We start from the raw sequence: 21650 nt of genomic DNA, 5'->3' as shown, positions 1-21650 counted from the left end.
CCTATATAGCTTGGGACTCGGCAACTTGAAAGACTGCTTTCTCCCATATGAGTCTGCCCAGGTCTTAAGCTATTCTGCAGAGGCCCACCTTCTTTCAAGACAACCACTTTCAGAAGTGTGTTTGGTGGTGACCCGAGAGAAGAAGAACTTCTCAGTGACTGCTCCCTGGCTGCGGAATTCCCTCCCAAGGGATGCTAGGTTTGCTTCTGCTCTGCTGTCCTTCTGCCGGCAGTCAAAGACCACATTATTCAAGAAGGCCTTCTACATGTAACTGAGTGTATTGGGTTGGGTGCTGTTTATATTTTTATTCTGTAATTGTTATATTTTTATTCTATGTTAACATTTTAATCAATTTTCATTATGCCTGTAGTCCCCTTTTTGGGGTAGAAAGGTGGGGTACAAAAATAAATAAATTAATAAATACAGCAATATTTTCATGTGAATAGGAGATCCATGCTGGATTAGAATCCAGATGGAGCAGACCTTTGGTCTATCTTACTCAGCATTCTGTTTCACACAGAATGGTGAAAGAGATGCTACTTGGAAGTCCACAAGCAGAGCATAAGGGCAATAGCCCTGACTGGTGTTCCCAAGGTATTGGTATTCAGTGACATATGGCCTTTGAACTTGGAGGTTACATATAACCACCATGAGTAACAGCCATTGATAGCCATCCTCATGAGAGAGGGAGAAACACTTCCTCATATCTTCTTTACCTACACCATGCATGTTTTTAATTCTTTTGATCATATCTTACACACGTACACACTTTTTTTGTTAACTAAACAGCCTCAAAGGTTGTAACTTTTCTTCAAAGATGAGGTGGCCCAATCCCTTAATTGTTTTGGTAGTCATTTTCTGCACCTTTTACAGCTCTATCATATCCTTTATGATATGTGGCAACCGGAACTGTACATGTATATTCCAAGTATTTTGCATGATAGATTTGCGTAAACACATTATTTATTTATTTATTTATTTAAAACATTTCTTGGCTGTCTTTTGGGTCAGAAGCCCTCCCAAGGCAGCATACAATAATAAAACACATAATAAAAAACAAACACCGTCTTAAAAAGCAATTAAAAACTCACTACAAGTTCAACCGCAGCTTTTAAAGCTCAGCTAAAAACTTTTCTTTTTCCTAAAGCTTTTAAAACTTGATTTTGTTCTGACTTTATACTGCTAGTTTTACCCTACCCAGTGCCTGTTTACCCTACCCTGTGCCTGTTTGCATTCTCTTCCCCTCCTTGTTGTTTTATTAAGATTTTATTAGAATGTAAGCCTATGCGGCAGGGTCTTGCTATTTACTGTTTTACTCTGTACAGCACCATGTACATTGATGGTGCTATATAAATAAATAATAATAATAATAATTAAAAACTGCAAAACCACAATAAAACAGAGCTAGAAACAGCAATAAAGAGCAGAACAACAACAACCATATCAGGGGAAAGGCCAAAGTAAAATAATATGTTTTCAGGGCCTTCATAAAAGCTTACAATGATGGGGGCTGGCAGATCCCTGACAGCAGTACTATGTATTAGTAAATTTATTGTATTTTCTTAATGGTCCCTATGATGGAATTCAACTTTTTCACAGTTGCTATACACTGAGCTATCCATCAAAACCTCTCTTCTTTCCTGGTTAGTCACCACCAGGTCAGACCCCATCTGTGTGTAAGTGCAGCTAGGATTTATTTATTTTTTGCCCCAATGTGCAATTACACTTACAACATGCACTTTAAACTTACACTGAACCTCCTTTCCCATTTTGTTGGCTATGCCCTGCAAATTTTGAGACATCTTTTTGGCTCTTTGTTATTCTCCATTCTGAATTATTTGGATTGGATTAAATCATTCAGTTCACACACATTCTAAAATTCTATCATGAAGTCCTAACTATGGTGGTCTGAAAAGAAACACTGAAAAGAAACATTTTAATGTTCCCCAACAAATGTTTACCCAAACTAAGAAACCTGAAGGGAATAGTTCCACAAATTCCCTAGGAATCTGAGAGAGAGAGAGAGAGAGAGAGAGAGAGAGAGAGAGAGAGAGAGAGATTTGTGTGAGTGTGTATGAGTTCAAATATAACCATATTCTCTTATCACATATATTGGTGGCTAAAGAGAACAAATTGTTTTCCATTGCCTTTATTGAAGGCAATATTCCTGTCCTTCCTTTTCTACTAGACTGGATTTATCATGGTCACGTGTCTGGATATAGTATGCCTTTGGAGGTCCTCCTGCCTCATCTACTCATGGTTTTAAGGCTCTGCGTGGGGATGACGTGGGGCGGTCTCCCTACACTCTCAAAGTGTTGTATAAGAAAGGGGTTGGGTTACCCAACTCCTGGCTTTAGAGAGTGGCTCACCCTTAAACCAGGCAAGTAGCCTGAGATTAGTACATATTGATTCCCGCACTTTTCACATGCAGTTCCAGGAAGGGGTTGAATCTCCCTTGTTGATAAATAAAGAGGCCCTAATTTATCACAAGCTCTGGTGTCTGCGTCTTTATTGCTTTTTCTACATTTGAGCATTACAATAATAATAAAAATGGCCTTCTTGATGTTTTTTTAAGTGGCTGACTTATTTGCTGCCAAGTTCAGGCCAGATTCAAAGGGTGACAACAAAAAACAATCACATCCCCCATTTCTGCAATAGTGGTTTTCAGTGGTGTTGCCAAATGATTGTAAATTTGCAATAGGGTACCAGTTGTTTGGCATGTCTGCTGAACAATGAAAGCAGATTTATAGAAGTACAACAGCCATTATAGTCTCTTTCTTTTAATGATACATTCAAAAAGCATCCTGTAAATCTGTGCAGACAATAAATACAAACTGCTTATTTACTTCAGACCAGTTAAGTAATCTGCTTTTTAACTTAAAATTAAAGCATAATTTAGGATCAAGAGATGTGCCATCAAGTACTCAAAGTTTAGTGAACCAAACTACTAAAGGGAATATATAGCATGATTATTTTGACCTACAATACTTTGGCTATTTCCAATTGTCTCTGGCCCAAGGCAACATGCAATGTTCTGCTCATTCTTATTGCAATTCTAGTTAATGCTCCGGTTTTTCTCTACGTCATGAACTTCAAGGCAAAAAAAAGTAGTTTCTTTTCCACAAAATTAATGCTGTCATTTTAATGTTATCCCATAAAGATGTTAAGCAGTGGGTAATTAAAATTTTAAAGTTGTACACAATATTTTAATAAAATATGGATTTACTTTCTAGTAAAAAGTTATTAAAGAAAACGACTTCAGGGAAAAGGTAGAATGGTTTAATACTGTGAATGCAGACCTTCAGATATGTTTCTCCAGGGATAATATAAAAACTATTTATTATAGTCAGCTTTTAAAAGGGGAATTCATTTATCAGCCTTTATTGTGCAGGTTGGCATGGGGGTGGGAATTGCTAAGCAAACGAAATTGATTCACAGTATTTGAAATTGCTATGCTTTCTCCAACTTAAATTAGCATTTTTAAAGTACACATAGGCCTTAAAATCATATCCTATTTACAGAGATCATAAACAAGCAGATCCTTTTTTGTATTATTAGCTATGCATAGACAGACTAATAATACATAAATAAGAGGTAATTACAACAGTGTTAAGAAGGCATGCTTCCATTTATTTCCCCTAAATTCTCCTCAGAAACCAACATTATTCCCAGAAATCAGCATTTCCTAGCATTTCTTGTCTATTAAATATATGTATGTATAATATTTATATCCAAATGCATCATTCCACCAATGGAAGAGAACTGCTGGTGGAACAGAATTCCTCCTCCTCCTCCTGCAGCTCCCTCCATGTACCTCAAATCTGCTTTGGAAGATTAGGAGACCTTCCAGAGCAGATCTGTGATGCATGTGGGGGGCTGCAAGTTGCAAGAGAGGAAAGGGAAGCCCTTGTTTTGCTAGCACAATGCTGCTAGCACTACGGGAATAGGGGATGGAGGACTTGCTAATGGCATGGCTGGGGGAATTGAACACTTTCCAGAGCCCCCGGAAAGTACACTTTAACCCCCACCTTAAAGGCCCTCTTAATCCAAGAGGCCTTTAAGACCACGATCAGCATGGGGCAGGGATGCGATTTCCCCAAGGCTGGGGAAATCACATATTTCCCCCCTCCACTATAATGGCAGCCACCTGGGCCATAGGTTTTGGTGGCGCTTCCATGGCTTCAAGTGCCTTTCTCCGTAACACAGCATGAAGTCTGTCAGACTGATTGCATCTAGCCTGCTTTGTAAAAGCCTGGCAATGGACACAGGCATCCTTCTCCAAGATAAAAGAGGCAGAGAAACTGGCCATCTGCAGGTGGTAGTTTACCTCCTCAGTGAACACAGTTTTACTCTGTACAGCACCATGTACATTGATGGTGCTATATAAATAAATAATAATAACAATAATAATAATAATGGAAGGAATGATAATAATTATCATTACACGATAATGAAGTTAGCAGAAAATAAATAATAAAGAGTGGAATAATGACTGCAGAAAGAAAAGAGAAGAATAAAACCTCAGTAGTTTTCAGAATTTGCTTATTGAACCAAGAGAAGTTCCCAAATGAGGCTACCACAATTGGCAGTTGGAAGAGAACTAAAGGAATAAGTGGGAACCTGTAGGGGATACGTGCACTGAGATGGTGAGAGGAGGGTTCTCACCAAAAATTCCTCAGCTACAGAAGTTTCCCAAAATGGTGCTTCACACTGTGCAATGTCCATATGTGCAATGCAAAACAGAAAACTAGTTTGTCAAAATTGTGAATGGAAAATTCCAATCTCCTACTATCATGCATGAAGGGATGAGGAAGAGGCGGGGTGCTCAAGTCCTAGGGGCTTTTATGGTGATAGTGCTGTCTGAATATGGTCATCACATAATCATACATATTATATAAATGAGCTGTTAGGAGTTGAGAATCACAAAACTGTTTTAAGGGGCAGATGTTTTTGAGGGAAGGGTGCACAACTAATAATTGAACTACTACAGCCCTTAGGAGTAGAGGAAATTGCTTTGGAGATATATAATGGCATCTGCCCAACAAATATCTCCAAAGCCCATTTCTCTGGCCAGCACTGGCCATAGTCACCCCTCCCCCCGTTTTCCCTTCTGTTATGGGTCTGGGTGCTAGATAATGGAATGTATAGAGCCCCTCACCCCGACAACTGTTCTGAAGGGTTTTCTTCCCATGTACATCTTCTAAGCAAACCCTGGCTGAGAACCACCTTTCTCAAAAGTCATATTAGTTTGTGTTTTACAATCACTCTTCTGGTCTCTGTCACTTTTCAACTGTCTAGATTGGCTTCAAGTGACAATAGCAAGAACTTACATATGCTCATTAGCCTAAATGAGGGATGTGTGAAACCTTTTTAATTACTTTTGTTGATATTTCTGTCTAGCTCTAAAATGAAACTGCATGTTTGGGAGACATCCAAAATAGGAGAAATGGAACTTAATTGTTCATGTTTTATTTCATTTATATTCGCCTTTCATATACATGAATTATCCCCAAGGCGGTTAGTTTAGTTATCGTGTTAGTTCAGATCCCTGGTATTGTGCATTCTTCCCAAATTAATTGTACATTTTCATTTTTGTTTTCTGGAGGTACATATGAGCTCACACAGGCTGTATTCCCTCTTTACAAATCAAGGCAGAGCTGTTTAGCCTGTTATGGTGGAGCCTCAGTTGCATACGATCCATTCACAATTGGCACAGTATTGTGTTTTACACTGGCATATATAATAGACTAAAACTAAAGTGATAATCAGCCCTTACTGTATCAAAGATATGCACATTTTGAACTTTCAATCATGACTGAATTAAAGAATCCAAACATCAACATTTCATTAAAGGTACCAAGTTTTAGAAAAGGACATGCCATTAGCAACCACCTTTTACGCCCTCCAATTACAGCATATCTACCACATTAAGTCCTTGTTGCAAGATGCCTAACAACTCTTTGGGTAAATGTATTTTGCAAGTCCCCTGGACACAATACCTAGTCCCCAGGGGACTTCTGAACTTTCTATCCTCAGGGCCCAATTGAGAGAACTGGAAATGACTGAGTCTTGCAACTTTGAGAAATGCTGACCTACGATATCAATACTTATCTACCACATTGATGGTGCCACTGCAGTCAGCACAGCACATGTATCAGGACTACAGGGCTTGTTAAGTGTACCAGGCTTGTCACAAAACTGTCAGAAAAATGTCCATCATTAACATCAACAGACAACATCATAAACAACATCATTAACAATGACAAAATAATTTATAGCTACATGTTGGTGCTTTCGTCCCTGACAAAATAATTTATAGCTACATGTTGGTGCTTTTGTCCCCAAACCATTCTAAAGTCCCTGATTCACATAGCTGATAACAGGTATATTCATCACCTGAGGCTGAAATTCATTCCATGAAGTTAATGTCAATACAAAAGCTTCTAGGAACCTATAGCTTGGTTTCATGACCCCAGAGTCCAACTCCCAGAGTCCAGGACATAAGACAGTACTCATAGGAGGAATCAGAGAGGGGGAAGGAATTGCCCTCAGAACCAGCTACAGACATACCCACTGCACTGGGCACTTCAGCAAGGAGAAGTCCATCATCCCTTTGCCCTCAGGAGGTTGTGTTGCTGTCCTAGGACTCCAGTCCAGAAATCCCAGTGGAGCAGCCTCTCCCACTAGGGATGTTGCGAGCATCTGCTTGAGTCTGCAAGGGCAGCAGACATCCTCGTGCTCGGCCCTCACAGGCCCAAGCAGACATGCCCAGTGCAAGGATGGACCTGTGCCCAAGTGCTCGTAAGGCCCTGAGAACACAGGCGTGGGTCTGTCCTGGCTTCTGGGATTGCACCCTTCGGCCCTTTCCCCTACTACATTAATGGCAGCTGCCGTTAACACAGCAGGGTAAATACATTTCTCTCCTCCCTGCCATGGTGGCCTTAAAAGCCTTATTAATTCAAGGCCCCCATCAGTGGGGGAAGATAAACATGTGATTTTCCCCTCATCACTAATGGCATGCTCCCTTAAAGGCACCATTAATGCACGCACTCCCCAAGTTCCCCATTCCCCCACACCATCAAAGCCAGTAGCTGCTGAATCAGGCAAGGCCCTTTTAACTGAGGAGGCATCTGTCACCGGAGGCACAGATAGCCACTAAAATGGAGTTGCAGCTGTATTTAAGGCATTATTTGAGCCTGTTTGTATAGCTTTTCAGACCTCAAATGGAGCTATCCAAGGTCCTGCCTTGTTTTCTTTGTCTTTGCTCTGCTTCGTCTTTTTGAAACCTGATATCTGCTTTGCTTGAACTTTGCCTTAACAGAAGCTAAACTTGTGCCTAAGCATGCAGACATTCCTGCTCAAGATAAAACTCCCTCTGGCTGAGTCCACCACCTGGAACACAGTGCTTATTCAAATTGAACCCAAGGCTGTGAGAATCAGACAAATATTTGATTTTTTTTTCACACAGGTATTTGATCTTAGATCATCTTTGAATAGCCAGAGTAATTCAAGGCAGCGGTGATTAAGTTGCAAGATTTTCTTGGCTATTAAACACTTAAAGCCACCAAACCACTGCAGCTTCTTGCCCCTTTCCTCAAGGATCACACCTACCACTGCTGGACAATGTCATATTACCTCTTCATGTAGAATACATGCAAGTAGGATCGTTGAGAATCTTACAGTATAGATACCAGGTTTAAAAAGATAATCTAATATTCAGATCACATAGATCTGAAGAACAGTACTACCATAGCCCACATACAAGGTCTTTCCTACTGCACGTTAGAGTTCTTGTGACTCTGTGACTCTAGCACTTAAAGCTTTACCATACAATTTGTTTGGTCCCACTTACCCTGTTCTACAAACTACAGTCCAACTGCATGGTAGAACTTTTAGTTCTGGAGCCACAGATTACAGCAGAGCTTCCAGATGGACAGCTCCTAGTGTTACCATTCAAAAGGCTTCTGTCCCTCTATTGTGCACCTGCCTGTCTTTTCTGCAACAAATTCTTTTGCAGTAAGAAAAAAGATGGAAGAAGCAGTGAGAAAATATCAGAGAGTTACACTTGGAAGATGTCATCATCTGGAACTCTACCATGCAATGGACAGCAGTTTGTCCATGAGTCATGGTAGTCCTGTTCTACAAACACATGCTCTCTGGTATCAGATATGTCCAATTTGATGATTATTTATCACATGTCCTGAAGTAGTTTGCTATTTTGAAAGGTTCCCCAAACTTTTGGATTGTCCAAGGAGCCACTAATTAAGAAAAACGTAACTGACAAGCACTTTCTTCAATGCATACTCAAGTATTGCCCCTCTTTGATATGCCACATCAAGAGAATCCACAGAAACCTCATAAGGGGAAACAGTATGAAACATGAGCTCTGGGGCTTGAGGAAATCTTTGCCTCAACGGTTCCATCCATGGAGTGTCAAGCATTTTACTTTCAACCTGACCTCTTTTTCTTGAGTCCAAGCTTCTTTTCTGAGAACATATTTCAGTTTTGCCTCTCGCTAACTGTTTGTCACAACTAATAGTCCCCTAATGTTGCTTGACTGCAGAGTTTCAATAAAAGAACTGTGGAGTTAGAGGGTGATGTGTTTGGGCAGGCAAGACTGCACAGATTCACCCATGCTGAAAGAAGGAGGTCCAGATAGGTCTTCCTTGAGGAAAAATAAAACTAAAAATAAAAGAAGTCAGTTCTCTGTCAATGTGTACTCTGACATTGTGAGCAATGTTTGCAGCTAACAAAAATGTAATCATTAAGCAACAGAAATAATTCATGTACATTCCCAATAAAGAAACTTCTCTGGCAGCTAGGACATCATTTAACAAATGCCTTCAGGGCATGTTTTGTCCAGGCAACATTACAGAAAGTTATATTTCTCTCAGAAAATGATGTGGTGCAAACAAACAAACAAACTTCGTTAATTTCCATTCAATGAGATTGCCCAATAATACTTGACGTGGGAGCAGTTCTGGAAACAATTAAATATAATCATTTCTTTTCTTCTATCATTTAGTTGGCTGAGTGCTAAAAATGCTAGGGAATGAGAGTGGGTCTGAAACAGAGGTAATTCCCCTCTCCATTCTTGCCCAACAGGCCCTTGAAAGCATCCTAACAGCTGCATTCTGCATCAGTTGCAATTTCTGAATAGTTTTCAAAAGCAGCCTCACATTTAGCATATTGCAGTAGTCTAACTTGGATATGACCTAAGAATATGTAACAGAAACCAGTTCTGCCTTTTTCCAGAAGGGCTGTACTAGCTGAAGCTGTACAGACCTGCTCTTGACCCAGCTACAACCTTGAGTTGCAATCCTCCATGCGTAGAAGGGAGAAGAATGTCAGGTCAAAGGCAGCCAAAAGAAGAGGCCTGGAGGTAGCAGGCAGTGGGAGAGCAGGTTCATTCACAAACTGTGAACCTAGACAGAATGTCACCCCATCCAAAACGTGTTCAACATCCATTCCCAGAATAGGTTTCCTACTGAAAAAAGGCATCTTGTCTGGATTAAATCTCAAGCACTAAACAATCCCCAGATACTAGTTGAGGCTCCCCACTACTTTTCTGGAATCTTGTGGAAAGAAGAGATAGAAATGACATATTGATGACATTGTACTCCAAATCTCCAAAAGACCTCTTTCAGAGGTTTCATGTAGTTGGAACGTATCCCTGTGGAATGTGATAGGGCAATGACCAAGGAGAGAAACAGTAGCCCTCCAGCATCTTCTTCTGTAACATGCTGTACAGGTAAAATGGGAATCAGCACCAAACAGTCCCCTAGCCCCAATCTGTTAAGCGGCCTAGAAGGGCCACCTAACGGATTGGGCTAGGGGACTGTTTGGTGCTTTCAAAAGCTGCTGCAGAACCAGCAGGGATGCAGTCCCCTTGCCAATTCCTAACATAGGTCTTCCAACAAGGCAGTTTCAGTCCATAAACCATGCTAGAAACCAGACAAATTCTAGATATCACACTTGGAAACTTGGAAAAATGCAAAAAATGGGACTCGAAAATACCCAGTGTTAGCTACTGAGAGGGCATTACACACACTCATGCCACCAAGGTACACACATACTTCTCATTCACTTCCACTCACATGAACTCCACTTATAAATTCCATTCCTACAGACTTTTTCCATCTCTCACATATGGACAGAGATTGACTTATCCACCATTCTTCAAACTCTTCATCTTCATTCTTCTTGTTGGAATGATAGATTGCCAGTACTTTGGAGAAATGCAAAAATGAGGGCTCTGCTTCCTTCTTCCATATCAGATGAGAAGGCAGGAAGAAAAGAGCCTGTGTAATAAATTTCTTTAAACCATTCAATGCTACTCTGAGGTAACAGTCATTGCCATGTTTCATTTTATAAGGGCAACTGAAGTGCAAAAGGAAAACCAACCAAATAAACAGCTCTCTCTAAGCCCACCATACTGTCAAACCTACCAACTCCGATGGCCTGCTCCTTCCTCACACATCTGAGCCTCAGCAGAATTTTGAAATCCTATAGCATCGTTTCCCTTAGCAGCAGCAGCAGTTATTGTGTACTTAGAACCTTGAGTTTTGTTTTGTTTTGTTTTTAAAATGTGACAATTCTTCAAAATTCTTCTTCCAGTTGGGTGCCTTTCGTTGAAGTATCCTGCAACAGTGTGCTGAATCTACATCCACATGTTAGACTGTCTTTGGAAATAAGACACAGATAATGACAGCACCAACTTTTTATATCTAAATGAATTAATTTGGTAGGATAAGGAATATCTGTAAATGATCACTTAGGAACGGCTTGTCTTCTTTTAACTGAGGATGTTAAATTACTACACACATTCTCTCCCCATTTAACCAGGCAGTTTTTAGATTCTACCCATTAGAGATCCCACTGAAAAGAGATATATTTTACAGAGCCTGAAAATAGGCCGTTGTTCAGTTATTGAGAAAGTTTCAGGATAAATAACGAGGCAATTTTGCATTCATTTTAGCTGTGCATTTTACATGCAGACTTTTCTTGCTTTGTTAAACATTTTCAGGTGTCAGTTATTGAGCCAATACTCTTGATCTCAATGGCTCATTACATGCATTCCCCCTGTCTTTCTTTTCCTTGCAATCAATTTCCTTTTGTGAATAAGCAGCACCTAATATAAAAGGTGTGTTAGGGGGGAGAGTTTTGCTTATTTTAATTTTCATCGTTATTGATTTTTTAAACTGAAACATAATGGAAGTAATGTCCTTTTTATTTGGATGGGAAAATGCAAAAAAAAGTTCTGGTGCATGGCCTGGAAACAAATTGGGGTAGGGGGAGCCTAGAAAGTCTGACTGAGAAATTTTCAAGCACTCTCCAATTAGCTCATTACATCTGCTAAAATGGTGTGACACAGTTTTTATATAATTATACATGCAAAGAATATTCAAACTTGAGCATCAACTCTAGAATCGTCGTGGTGAACGCATAGACCGCACATCAAACTCCAGCTGCTCTGTGACATGTTGATAAAATGAACAGCTTATACATCATGACAGGGCAGCCCAACCTTCTCATACATTACCACCTCCGCTGCCTTTAATAAATTCCTTCAAAAGATGAAATAAACGACTTTGTTCCCAAAGTGAATCAGAAAAATTACACATTGAGAATTTCGCTGTGCCAAAAATGATTCTATTCCATTTATGAACTTTTCATTTTAAAAATAAATGCTCGCATTCACTGACATCATAGCAACTTCATAACAAAAAAAATCATGTGGTCTTATCTAATCTCAAATAGAAAATATAGTGTTCTCATATACACACCCCTTGGTTTTTAACTGTGTTTTTCATTTAAAAACTAAAACCAAGGCTTAATATGTTACGCAGCCTGTTTGTTTAAATTTGCACCTTGCCTTATTGTGCAATCGGCAGTACTTAAAATCAGATTTATAAGAGGTGTAAAAATAAAAAGCCAACTAAAATAACTCCTCTAGTGTTTTAACTCCCTAACAAAACTCCATGACTGCCAGTCCATAAATATCTTCTACAGCATCTCAAAAATAATCAGGCTCAAACTTTGGTGAATCTCTAAAAGGGAAAAAAAAATCAGAACCGTTGGATAGTTACTAGGAATAGCTCATATTTGGCCTTGCCACTGAAACCTAAGTGAGAGTGATTGTGATAAAACAGAAGGAAGATTCCAGACTGTAAGGTGTCTAGTAGTGTTAGGCTGAAAAACTGCCTGGGGCCACAAGGCCAGCGGATGCCCCTGTGTCCGGCCCTCACAGGGCCTGGTGGATGCACCCAGCACTAGGATAGGACTGTGGCCGACTGCTCTCGAGCCTTTGAGAGCAGCCATGTGTGAGTCCGCCCTGACCTACACCCTTTGTCCTTTCCCCTGATTGCCAGAGTGGAGGGAGAAAATGCACAATTTCCCCAGCCTTGGGGAAATTGTATTTCTCCCCCCCCCACTGTACTGATGGGGGCCTTAAAAGACCTATTAACAAGGCCTTTAAGGCCCCCATTGGCTGGGGTGGTGGTGGAGAAACATGATTTCCCCAGTCTCGAAAAATCACGTACCGTATTTCTTCGATTCTAAGACGCACTTTTTCCCCTAAATAAACAGCTCTAAAAATGGAGTGCGTCTTAGAATCGATGGCGTCTTAGAATCGATGGCGTCTTAGAATCGAAGAAGTACGGTAAGAGAAAAAGAGGAAGCTTCTGCAGCAGCCTCGAGCCATGCGAGCGAGGAGGAGCTGGGAAGGTAAGCTCCTGGTTTTTTGTTAGTCAAATTTATTTGTAAGTCCCATCGATTTCCATGGGACTTACTCGCGTGTCGTCATCCCCTGGTGCACAGACAAGTAAAGAGCAGGACTGGAGAAATAAGCGTTTTAGCTCCTTAATTGCGTCTTCTCCTCTCTCTCCCCGCCCGAAAATATTGTTTACTCTTTGTTTCAACGCCCCCCCTACTTCCCGTGCAAACGGCGGTTTCTTCTCTCACAGAGGGAAAAAAGAAAAGGACACAACCATTAGAAGAAAGCGCGGGGGGGAGGAGGTTGGCTGGGCGGTGAGGGAAGTATTTCTTCGATTCTAAGATGCCCTTTTTTCCCAAATAAACATCTCTAAAACTGAGGTGCGTTTTAGAATCGATGGTGTCTTAGAATCAAAGAAATACGGTATTTCCCCCCTGAACTCTAATGGTGGTGGCCTTAGGGAAATCACATTTCTCGCCCCCCCATGCCAATCGGGCCTCTTCACCTTCCATTAAGGGGGCCTTTAAGTCCCCAATTATTGTGGGGGGGGGTAAGCAAAATGTGCTTTCTGGTGCCTCCTGAAAGTGCACAATACTCCTGGCATTCCATTAGCGTGGCTGGGGGAATTGTGCACTTACCTGAGGCCGTGGAAAGCAAGCTTTGCTGCTCCCCCACCAATCAGGGCCTTAAAGGCCCACTTAATACAAGGTTAAGAGGGCTTTTAAGGCCTTAATTGGCACGGGTGTGGGGGTGGAACAGCAAAGCATGCTTTCCAGAGGCTCCGGAACATGTGTAAATCCCCAGCAACACCAATGGTGTTCCAGGAGACTTGCCTCCAGAAAGTGTGCTTTGTCAAGGGTGCTTAGTGCTTAGCAAGCCCAACTCCTTGGAGCATGGCCAGGCGAGCAGGGCTTGGCAAACTCACAAGTGGGCCCCTTGCGGGTTCTTTAAAGCCTAGCCTCTAGCCCAGCCTTTTCAAAATGTCCAGTTGTGCTCCAGATATGTTGTAGTACAACTCCCATAATTCCCAGCCAACCTAGCCAAGCTGGCTAGGAATTATGGGAGAGCACCAAGTTGGGAAAGTTTGCTCTAGCCATTTAGAGCTTTTTAAATCAATAGAAACACCTTGAATTATCCGCAGATAGCTTTGAAAACCCTGTGTATGGAGCATTATATTATTATTATTATTATTATTATTATTATTATTATTATTATTATTATTACTATTATTATTATTCTGCACCCTACTCCTGGGAAAGGTGAACATGCAGGGGCTTCACTGCTTACTCAGACTTCAGTTTCCTAGAAGGAGGGCACTGGAGACGTGGTGTTTCTTTTATGAAGATTTATTTACACTGTGCTCAGGATCAAGGCCTATAACCACAACACAACTCCAAACCCTGCTTCGTCTCAGCTGCCCAGCAGATCTCCTTCCCACAAGACAAAAGCTACTTTTCTTTTGTCTCGGATTCAGCCTTCCCCAGTTTCATTTCCTCTTACCCCCCCTCCCCGCATTTAGGAATTAGAGTGTGTTTGTGTGTGGGGAGGAATACTCAATCTCTTTACACTGAGATGATACACTGAGAAACACTGAGTTGTAAGGGTCAAACATCAGTCTTACAATCTAGCACGGGGGTGAGAAATCCCTGATCATTGGCCTACCAGGTCTCCTCATTTGACCTGCTGGCATATCTCCAAGTCCCAACCACCCTTACTGGTCTCCACCCCCTCCCACACACAATGCAGTCCTGTCCCCCACCCCACCCCTGTTTTCCATGGATTGCCTGAGCAGTATGAGTGGAGAATGGAGGGGAAAGTGGTTCCAACCTCCCCTTTTCATGAACCCCCCTGCTGTTTCCCTGTTTCAGCACACAGCAGAGGGGGCGGGGAGACCAAGAAGGGTAGGTGGGACTTGGAGAAATGCCAGCAGGCTGGATGAGGAACCTGGTGGGCTGATGGTCAGGGATTTCCCACCTCCGTGCTAGATTGTAAAGAGGGCTATCTCTTCCTTTCTTAATCGGCAGCTCACCCCACTCTCTCCACGCCTTGGGAAGAGAGGGAAAGAGATGAGGGAGAGTGGGGAAAGAAGGGGAGATAAAGAAAGGGGTAAGAGAGAAGGGGATATATAGAAACAGAAGGGGTGGGGGGAGAAAGAAGGGGGAAAGAGAAGATATTGAGATAGCAAAAGAAATAGAGAGACAAGTGGAGAATATTGGTCTTGCCCCACCCATTATTATTTTTTACTTTGGCCATGTCTGTTGCTGACTTGCAGGCCTCAGAAGGGTTACATGCTAGCAAATGCATCGCTTAAGGCAGCAACAGTCTACCAGTGGGAGCCCAGCACATTGCTGTCATCAGGCATTTAGGCTATATGGGCATGAATAAGAGTTTCTGGGTATGATTATGAAAAGAAAAGTTACCATCTATTCATAAAATGGAAATGGTAGAAAATACTCCTTATCTCTCAACTTTCTAGGTGCAGTGATTGATTCAAGAACTCCCCAAGACTGCAAACATCAGTGACTAATGCTAAAACACTATTAAATTAAAATGTCTTCATTTAAGCCAATTTACACCATTGCAGTCCCATCCTATCCATGTTTTCTTGGAGACCCCCTCCCCTTCAGAATTCAATCAGGCTTCCTCCTAAGACACCAAACATGGGTTTGCACAGCCTCAGTCGTAAATACATTTCTCTGACATCTCAACAGTTTCAGTAAAATGCCCTTGTAACGTCCATAAATCCTATTGCTTTCCCATGAGGAAAAAAGGTTCATAAATGAGGTGATGCTCTACATTTGGAAGTGGTTGCAGCAAAATTATACACATCTTAATTAACAGATTATATAATTATAATTATAATATTGAAACGAACCATTACAGCACTTCTGCACTAGTAGAATCTGGAGGGGAGGGAGAAGCAAACTTAGGCTGCTACTTCTTTATAGTCTTTCTGTCCCGTCCCGTCCCCATCACTAACTATTACACAAATCAGACCAAACTCTTTAGGAGCCCTCTGAGTGGCTATCTGTTGGGATTGCACTTTTAGGCTGCAATCCTGTGCACATGTACCTTGGGGTATGTTCCATTGAACTCATTAGGACTTACTTCTGAGTCAACATATATAGCATTGCACTGTTAAGTCCTTAAACCTCAAAGTCTTTATAAGCTTTTTGTCTCCAGATTACGAAAACAAAACTTCTGTAGGAGCCAAATAAGAAGTTGTTTCTGTGTATGCTGTTTATAACTAAAGCTATAGTATATGTAACAACAACAACCCTGCAACTGTAAACATTTATATAACAGCATTAAAACTGTAAAAACATGTTTCATGAAAGATAGGGATTTTTTATTATTTTTCTAAAAGATTAACTTTCTCAAATGTTCAATACTTACTGTGAAGATAAGGAATTGTGTTGATGATCCATTCGTCTGTTAACATTCCAGATTTTGATGTCTCAATGCATTTCAGTTGACTTGAAGATCCTCTTGCTTCAATCCAACAAACTGTGTTCTTTTTGTAAATAAAATCCAATGTTTGAATTCCAGTTCCTTTCACAAAGCCAAGGGTAGAAGCTCTAGTTCCATTTAGAAATAGTACCTCAATAGTATCAGAGTTTGCAATCAAAAGTACTGGTGGTGAATCATTAGGCTCTAAAAACAAAGACAAAAAGATAAGAATAGGAAGAAAATGGTTAACTGACAAATTAAAAATATATAGATTAACATATGCAGCCATGTTTTTCAAAAAGTACACATCAATATAGGTTCTTCCCAAAGTGAGCACTCTCAGGGTGCAATCCTATACATGTTTAGACAGAAAAAAGTCAGACAACTCTAGAATTCCCTAGCCATTCCCCATGGTTCAATTCCCAGGACTTTTTTCTTTCCAAACACACATGGGATTGCAACCTTATTCTTGTGTTGCATTTGTGTTCTGCAGAAACATATGTTATAATGACGTGAAAATCCTAAAGAAAATATTTGTGCTGTATTACAAAATCTGATCCTCATGTGTAGAACGTGCACCTCACAGAACCACAACAAAGTTCGTTCCAGTCCACAGCCAGAGATCTCAACTATACAGTGTTGAAGAAAGAAGAAGAAGAAGAAGAAGAAGAAGAAGAAGAAGAAGAAGAAGAAGAAGAAGAAGAAGAAGAAGAAGAAGAAGAAGAAGAAGCAGCAGCAGCAGCAACAACAACAACTGGAGTGCTGCCTCAGATATAGTGTGATCAGAAGGAGATCCAATCGTGTCTCAGTGCTAGCACTAATAACATTGTGCTAGTGTAAATAAACAATAACACAATGTGGTTAGTGCTTGCTAGTTCAATTGGAAAAAAATGTGAATTTGTCGCTGAATCACCATTTTGCCCTTTTGCACTGGCAAGCACTAATGATGCCACACTAGTGTTGTTTTATCATTCACACAAGCGCTACAACGTCATTGGATCCTACCCTTACCAATGTTCAGTGGATTTAGAATGTGAGCCTTTGTTGTGCATAGTCCACCCTTGAACTGAAATTTACCGCAAGAGAATAGCATTCAGCAAGACCATATACTTCGAACTAAATAACAAGTCACATCAAGAGTGTCTGTGTCAGTCACATGTTGACACTTAATCTATGTGTGTTAACACATATTGCTTCTGGAGAAATCTGGTGCCTTGTCTAGCATCCTCCTTAGGACCAATATTAAAAACAAGACTGTTAGGGTCCCACACAGAAACAGATACGTAGTGAGAATTCCCTGTAAAGATCTACCTGCCTCCAGAAGAAAACACCCGTATTTGTCTTCCATTCCTATTCTCTTTAATTTTATGATACCCATTTTGTGATAACTGCTCATGAATTTACAGATCACTGCAGAAAGTTGTATCTAAAGATGAGAATGAATTTAGCTAGAAATGACCACTCTGTACAGGTATTAATGATATTAAAAAAGAGGTCTTTATCCCATGGTGTCCTTCTACAATTGCAAGAAACATGACTAGCAAATCTATCCTCCCCTCTCCCTGGCATCTCCCCCATATACCCCAAATCTGTTCCGGAAAGTTGGAGAACCCACTGGAGCAAATCTAGGATGCATGCAGGTGGCTGCAATGGGGAATAGGAAAAGGAAAACTCCTGCTGCGCAAGCAGAAGTCCACTCATGTAACATTGGAATTAACTCATAATTTTCTAATAGGCTTTTTGTTTTAATATTCTCTTTCTTCCCGTTGATAACTGTGAGGAATTTTTTTTCTACAACAGAACAATCTTCTTGGGAAATGGAGCACTACAACATTTTTTGCTGACACATCTGAAAATAAACATTTCCTAGGCATTTCACAAAGTTGAAATATTTTACTTAGCATAGAATATGCTTGAGGCAAGGACTCTTCCATGCTGGAATTAAGTATTGTCTCAATGTCCGCAGGATGGCTTGTTAACTATGCAGTGTGGCTTGTTAACCACCATGAACAGCCCAACAACTAACCATGGGTTATCAAGGTGGTTTGTTCAAGAAAATAAGCTACACTGCATGTTAACAAGCCACCTTGCAGACATTCAGACAACACAGTAAGCCCACTGTTCCACAAACAACCCATGGTTCAATACTCAACCATTGATATGTTGTCTGAGCAGCCCCATTGACTGTGGCAACATGTGATGAAACTGAATTCAGTGTGGATTTTCATGTACTTGTTTGGAGCTAGTAGTCATGTCTGTTTTGTATGATATACAGCAGGTGTACATTTGAACAGATTGCTTCTAGTAACATTCATTTTTATAGACAGAAAGAGAGCAAGGGAGTTCATACCTGAGTAGAAATATGAACCAGTTTCTTGACAATACAAATCCAACACTATATAATATATATACTGTAGAATCTATATATACTCTGCCATTCTATAAAAGGCTTTTGATGTCCTTTAGATCTGTCTACTTACTACCTGATTCACATGGTGAGCAAATTTCCCATGGTGACATTTCCCATTCTTACTATAACTTCTCATATGGAGATATTATTATTATTATTATTATTATTATTATTATTATTATTTATTTATTTATATAGCACCATCAATGTACATGGTGCTGTACAGAGTAAAACAATAAATAACAAGACCCTGCCGCATAGGCTTACATTCTAATAAAATCATAATAAAACTATAAGGAGGGGAAGAGAATGCACCAAACAGGCACCCTGTGATGTGGAGATGTTCCAAGTCAGCTGACAGGCAACTTTAGGATCACTACTTTAGGGAGTGCAAAAAATAATAATAATCCTCTCATCACCAGACATTCCATGTAAGACTATCCACTGGATGATACCAGAAAGGCTTCAGTGTCTTTAGAAAGGAAAGGAACCTCTCGTGCAAGCACTGAGTCATTACTGACTCTTGGAGGGATGCCAGCTTTCACTGATGTTTTATTGGCAGGCCTTAGAGCGGGGTGGTTTGCTGTTGCCTTCCCCGGACATTATTACTTTTCCCCCAGCTAACTGGGTACTCATTTTATCGACCTCGGGAGGATGGAAGGCTGAGTCGACCCGAGCCAGCTGCCTGAAAATATGCTTTCCGCCCAACCTAAGTTTGGGCGGGAAAGCAACAGTTGTGAGTTGGGAGGGGCTGGAAAGGAGAGGACTCACGTGGCTCTGAGTCTGAGCCTCATGAGTCAGGGGCGGGGCCGCGGCTATAAAAGCCGCACCGCCCGAGGCTCGGCCTCTTTCGGTTTTCAGCTGTCAATTGGACAGCACGGACGGGAGAGGCTCTTCGTCTTCTGCGGCACGGCGGCAAATCGGCGGCAATTCGGTGGCCTGGCGGCTTGACTGCGGCAGCGAGGCTTTTCTTTAAATCTCGGCGGTGCGGCGGCTTTGGCGGGCAGCAATGACGGCGTTCTTCTTTAATTTTTCTGTGGTTTGGAGCAAAGGGGGGAGGTTTAAGAGGACTAGCGGGTCTTGGGGCTGCCTTCGGGCAGGCTTTTTGCCCGGCCTTTTCCACCCACAGTAGGGATGGTGGATCACCTTTCGGGTCAAACTTGTTGGGGCTGCCTTCGGGTGGGTTCTCGGCCCAGCCTTTGCCATCCACAGTAGGGACGGTGGATCACCTTGAGGGACAAACTTGCCCCTTCTCTCGTCCCACGCGTTCCCAGTCCCAGCCCTGATCTGCCAACCCCCCCCTTTTTCCACGGTTTTCCCCCTTACCATTCTATGGGCATCGTATTTAGTCCCTGCTTCTGGCCTTCTGCCACGTGTGTGGCCCACGTGGCCCAGACCTTTTTTGTACATTCAGGCGGTTCGCCTTACAGTATTGTACTATTTTGGGGGTTTCTGAATGCGTATGGGCCATCCATTTTGCTGAAGCTAAGAAGGGCGGGGTCTAGTCTTAGTTTAGGGGAGACCAATTTTAAAAAGTTTTAGTTTTGCTTTTGACTCGTTTCCTATTTTATCTGCTTTATTCATTTTCTCAACGTTTACTTTTGGTTTTCATCTCTCTGGCAATTTTGGGCTTTGGACGTTTCTTGCCTGGAATTATTTTGTCTTTTATTTTTGGGCTGTGTGTTTTTGGTGCTGCTTTTCTCACTATTCCCTGTTTGATTTCTTCATTCATCTTATCTCACAGCTATTATTTCCGGCTCTCATCTCTTCCCACGTGGGCTCCACACGCAACCCAGGCCTTAGCGTTTCCATTTATTTAGTTGGCTTTGAAGCATTCTTATTTTAGGTTCCAGAGAATAGCCTGAGTGTATATGAACCAGCCACTTTGCTGAAGCTAAGCAGGGTTGGTCTGGTCAGGGTTTGGATGGAAGACCAAATTTAAGAGTTGCTTTAAACTGTTTGTTCGGTTGTTCTCATTTTACCTATCTTTATTCTGCTTAGATCACTTATTCTTTCAGTTGTTATATTAGCTCTGCATCATGTTGCTTAGTCAATAGGCGGGGTTAGCTAGGTTTTATATTTTACTAGCCTAGAATTATTCAGTCACCAGATTTTGCAGGCTGTACGTTTTGTGCTATTTTGACTGTGTTAGTTCTACTGCACTACCAGCTTCATTATATTCCTATACCTTTGTTGTTTCCAGCTTTCACCATGCCTCCCAAGAAAGGTCTTGGGGGGAGTAAAGGAAAGGGTAGGGCACCCCGCCAGCTTTCTAAGCGCCCTACGCAAACACCATTGGCCTCTTCATCTGATGAAGAGGATGCTTCAATGTCCTTGGTCTTACAGCGCATTGCAGCCTTGGAGCGTGACAATGCAGCTCTTAAGCAACAATTGAAAGCCAAGGATTTAAATACTAGAAGTAAGAGGCATAAGAGTAAAAGAGCAAATAATTCACCAGTAGTTCCTTTTGTAGAACAATCTCCTGAAGGGCAAACAACAGACGCAGCCCAAGATGCTTCATCTCTTATGCAAACTGCTGAGGCTTCTCAAGTGGCAGTGTCTACTTCACCTGTGTCTAGGGCTACGCCAGTGGCATCGGGCAGTTCCACACCCAGTGAGTATCATTGCACCACAGCAGATCTTCCACCTTCACCATTCTCACACTGGGGCATGCCTCCTTGGGCTATTAGCCCATTCTGGCCTTTTCTAGACCCATCGAGCTTGAGGAAACTCAGGAAATGGAAAGCCCTCAGCGGGCAACCCCAGAAGCCTGTGTGCCCGTTTGGCAACCCACAAATAGTACCCCTGTGAGAGCTGTAGCTGAGACGCAGACAACAACAGCCCCTATCACTGAACCTAGTCCCTCTACTCCGGTGGCTTCACAAACAACTCAAACCGAAGCTGAAACTAGTAAGGAGGAAGCAAAGAATGACCCCTATTCCTCAGCCAAAGGATCCAATATCCCTTACGGAGCAATTTCTACGCCAGTGGGGTATCACCTGCCACTAAAGAGAGGATCTGGAAGGGCGAATTTGTTGATCTGTTCTCTCTCCTATTCAGAGAGGAGGAGCAGAA

The 21650-nt window shown here is 41.6% G+C and overlaps 1 protein-coding gene across 1 annotated transcript in view; it reads right to left on the bottom strand.

The window, feature by feature from the left end:
* LRP1B (LDL receptor related protein 1B) overlaps positions 1 to 21650 on the bottom strand; it is a 976641-nt gene that overhangs the window by 403484 nt on the left and 551507 nt on the right. Inside the window, exon 6 of the mRNA XM_063116589.1 lies at positions 16112 to 16369. Coding sequence (XP_062972659.1) covers positions 16112 to 16369 — 258 coding nt within the window. The remainder of the gene's footprint in view (positions 1 to 16111; positions 16370 to 21650) is intronic.

Source organism: Elgaria multicarinata, chromosome 2, assembly GCF_023053635.1.
Source record: "Elgaria multicarinata webbii isolate HBS135686 ecotype San Diego chromosome 2, rElgMul1.1.pri, whole genome shotgun sequence".
NCBI lineage: Eukaryota > Metazoa > Chordata > Lepidosauria > Squamata > Anguidae > Elgaria > Elgaria multicarinata.
The sequence above is the reverse complement of the archived record's forward strand: the minus strand, read 5'-3'. Positions and strand labels throughout refer to the sequence as shown.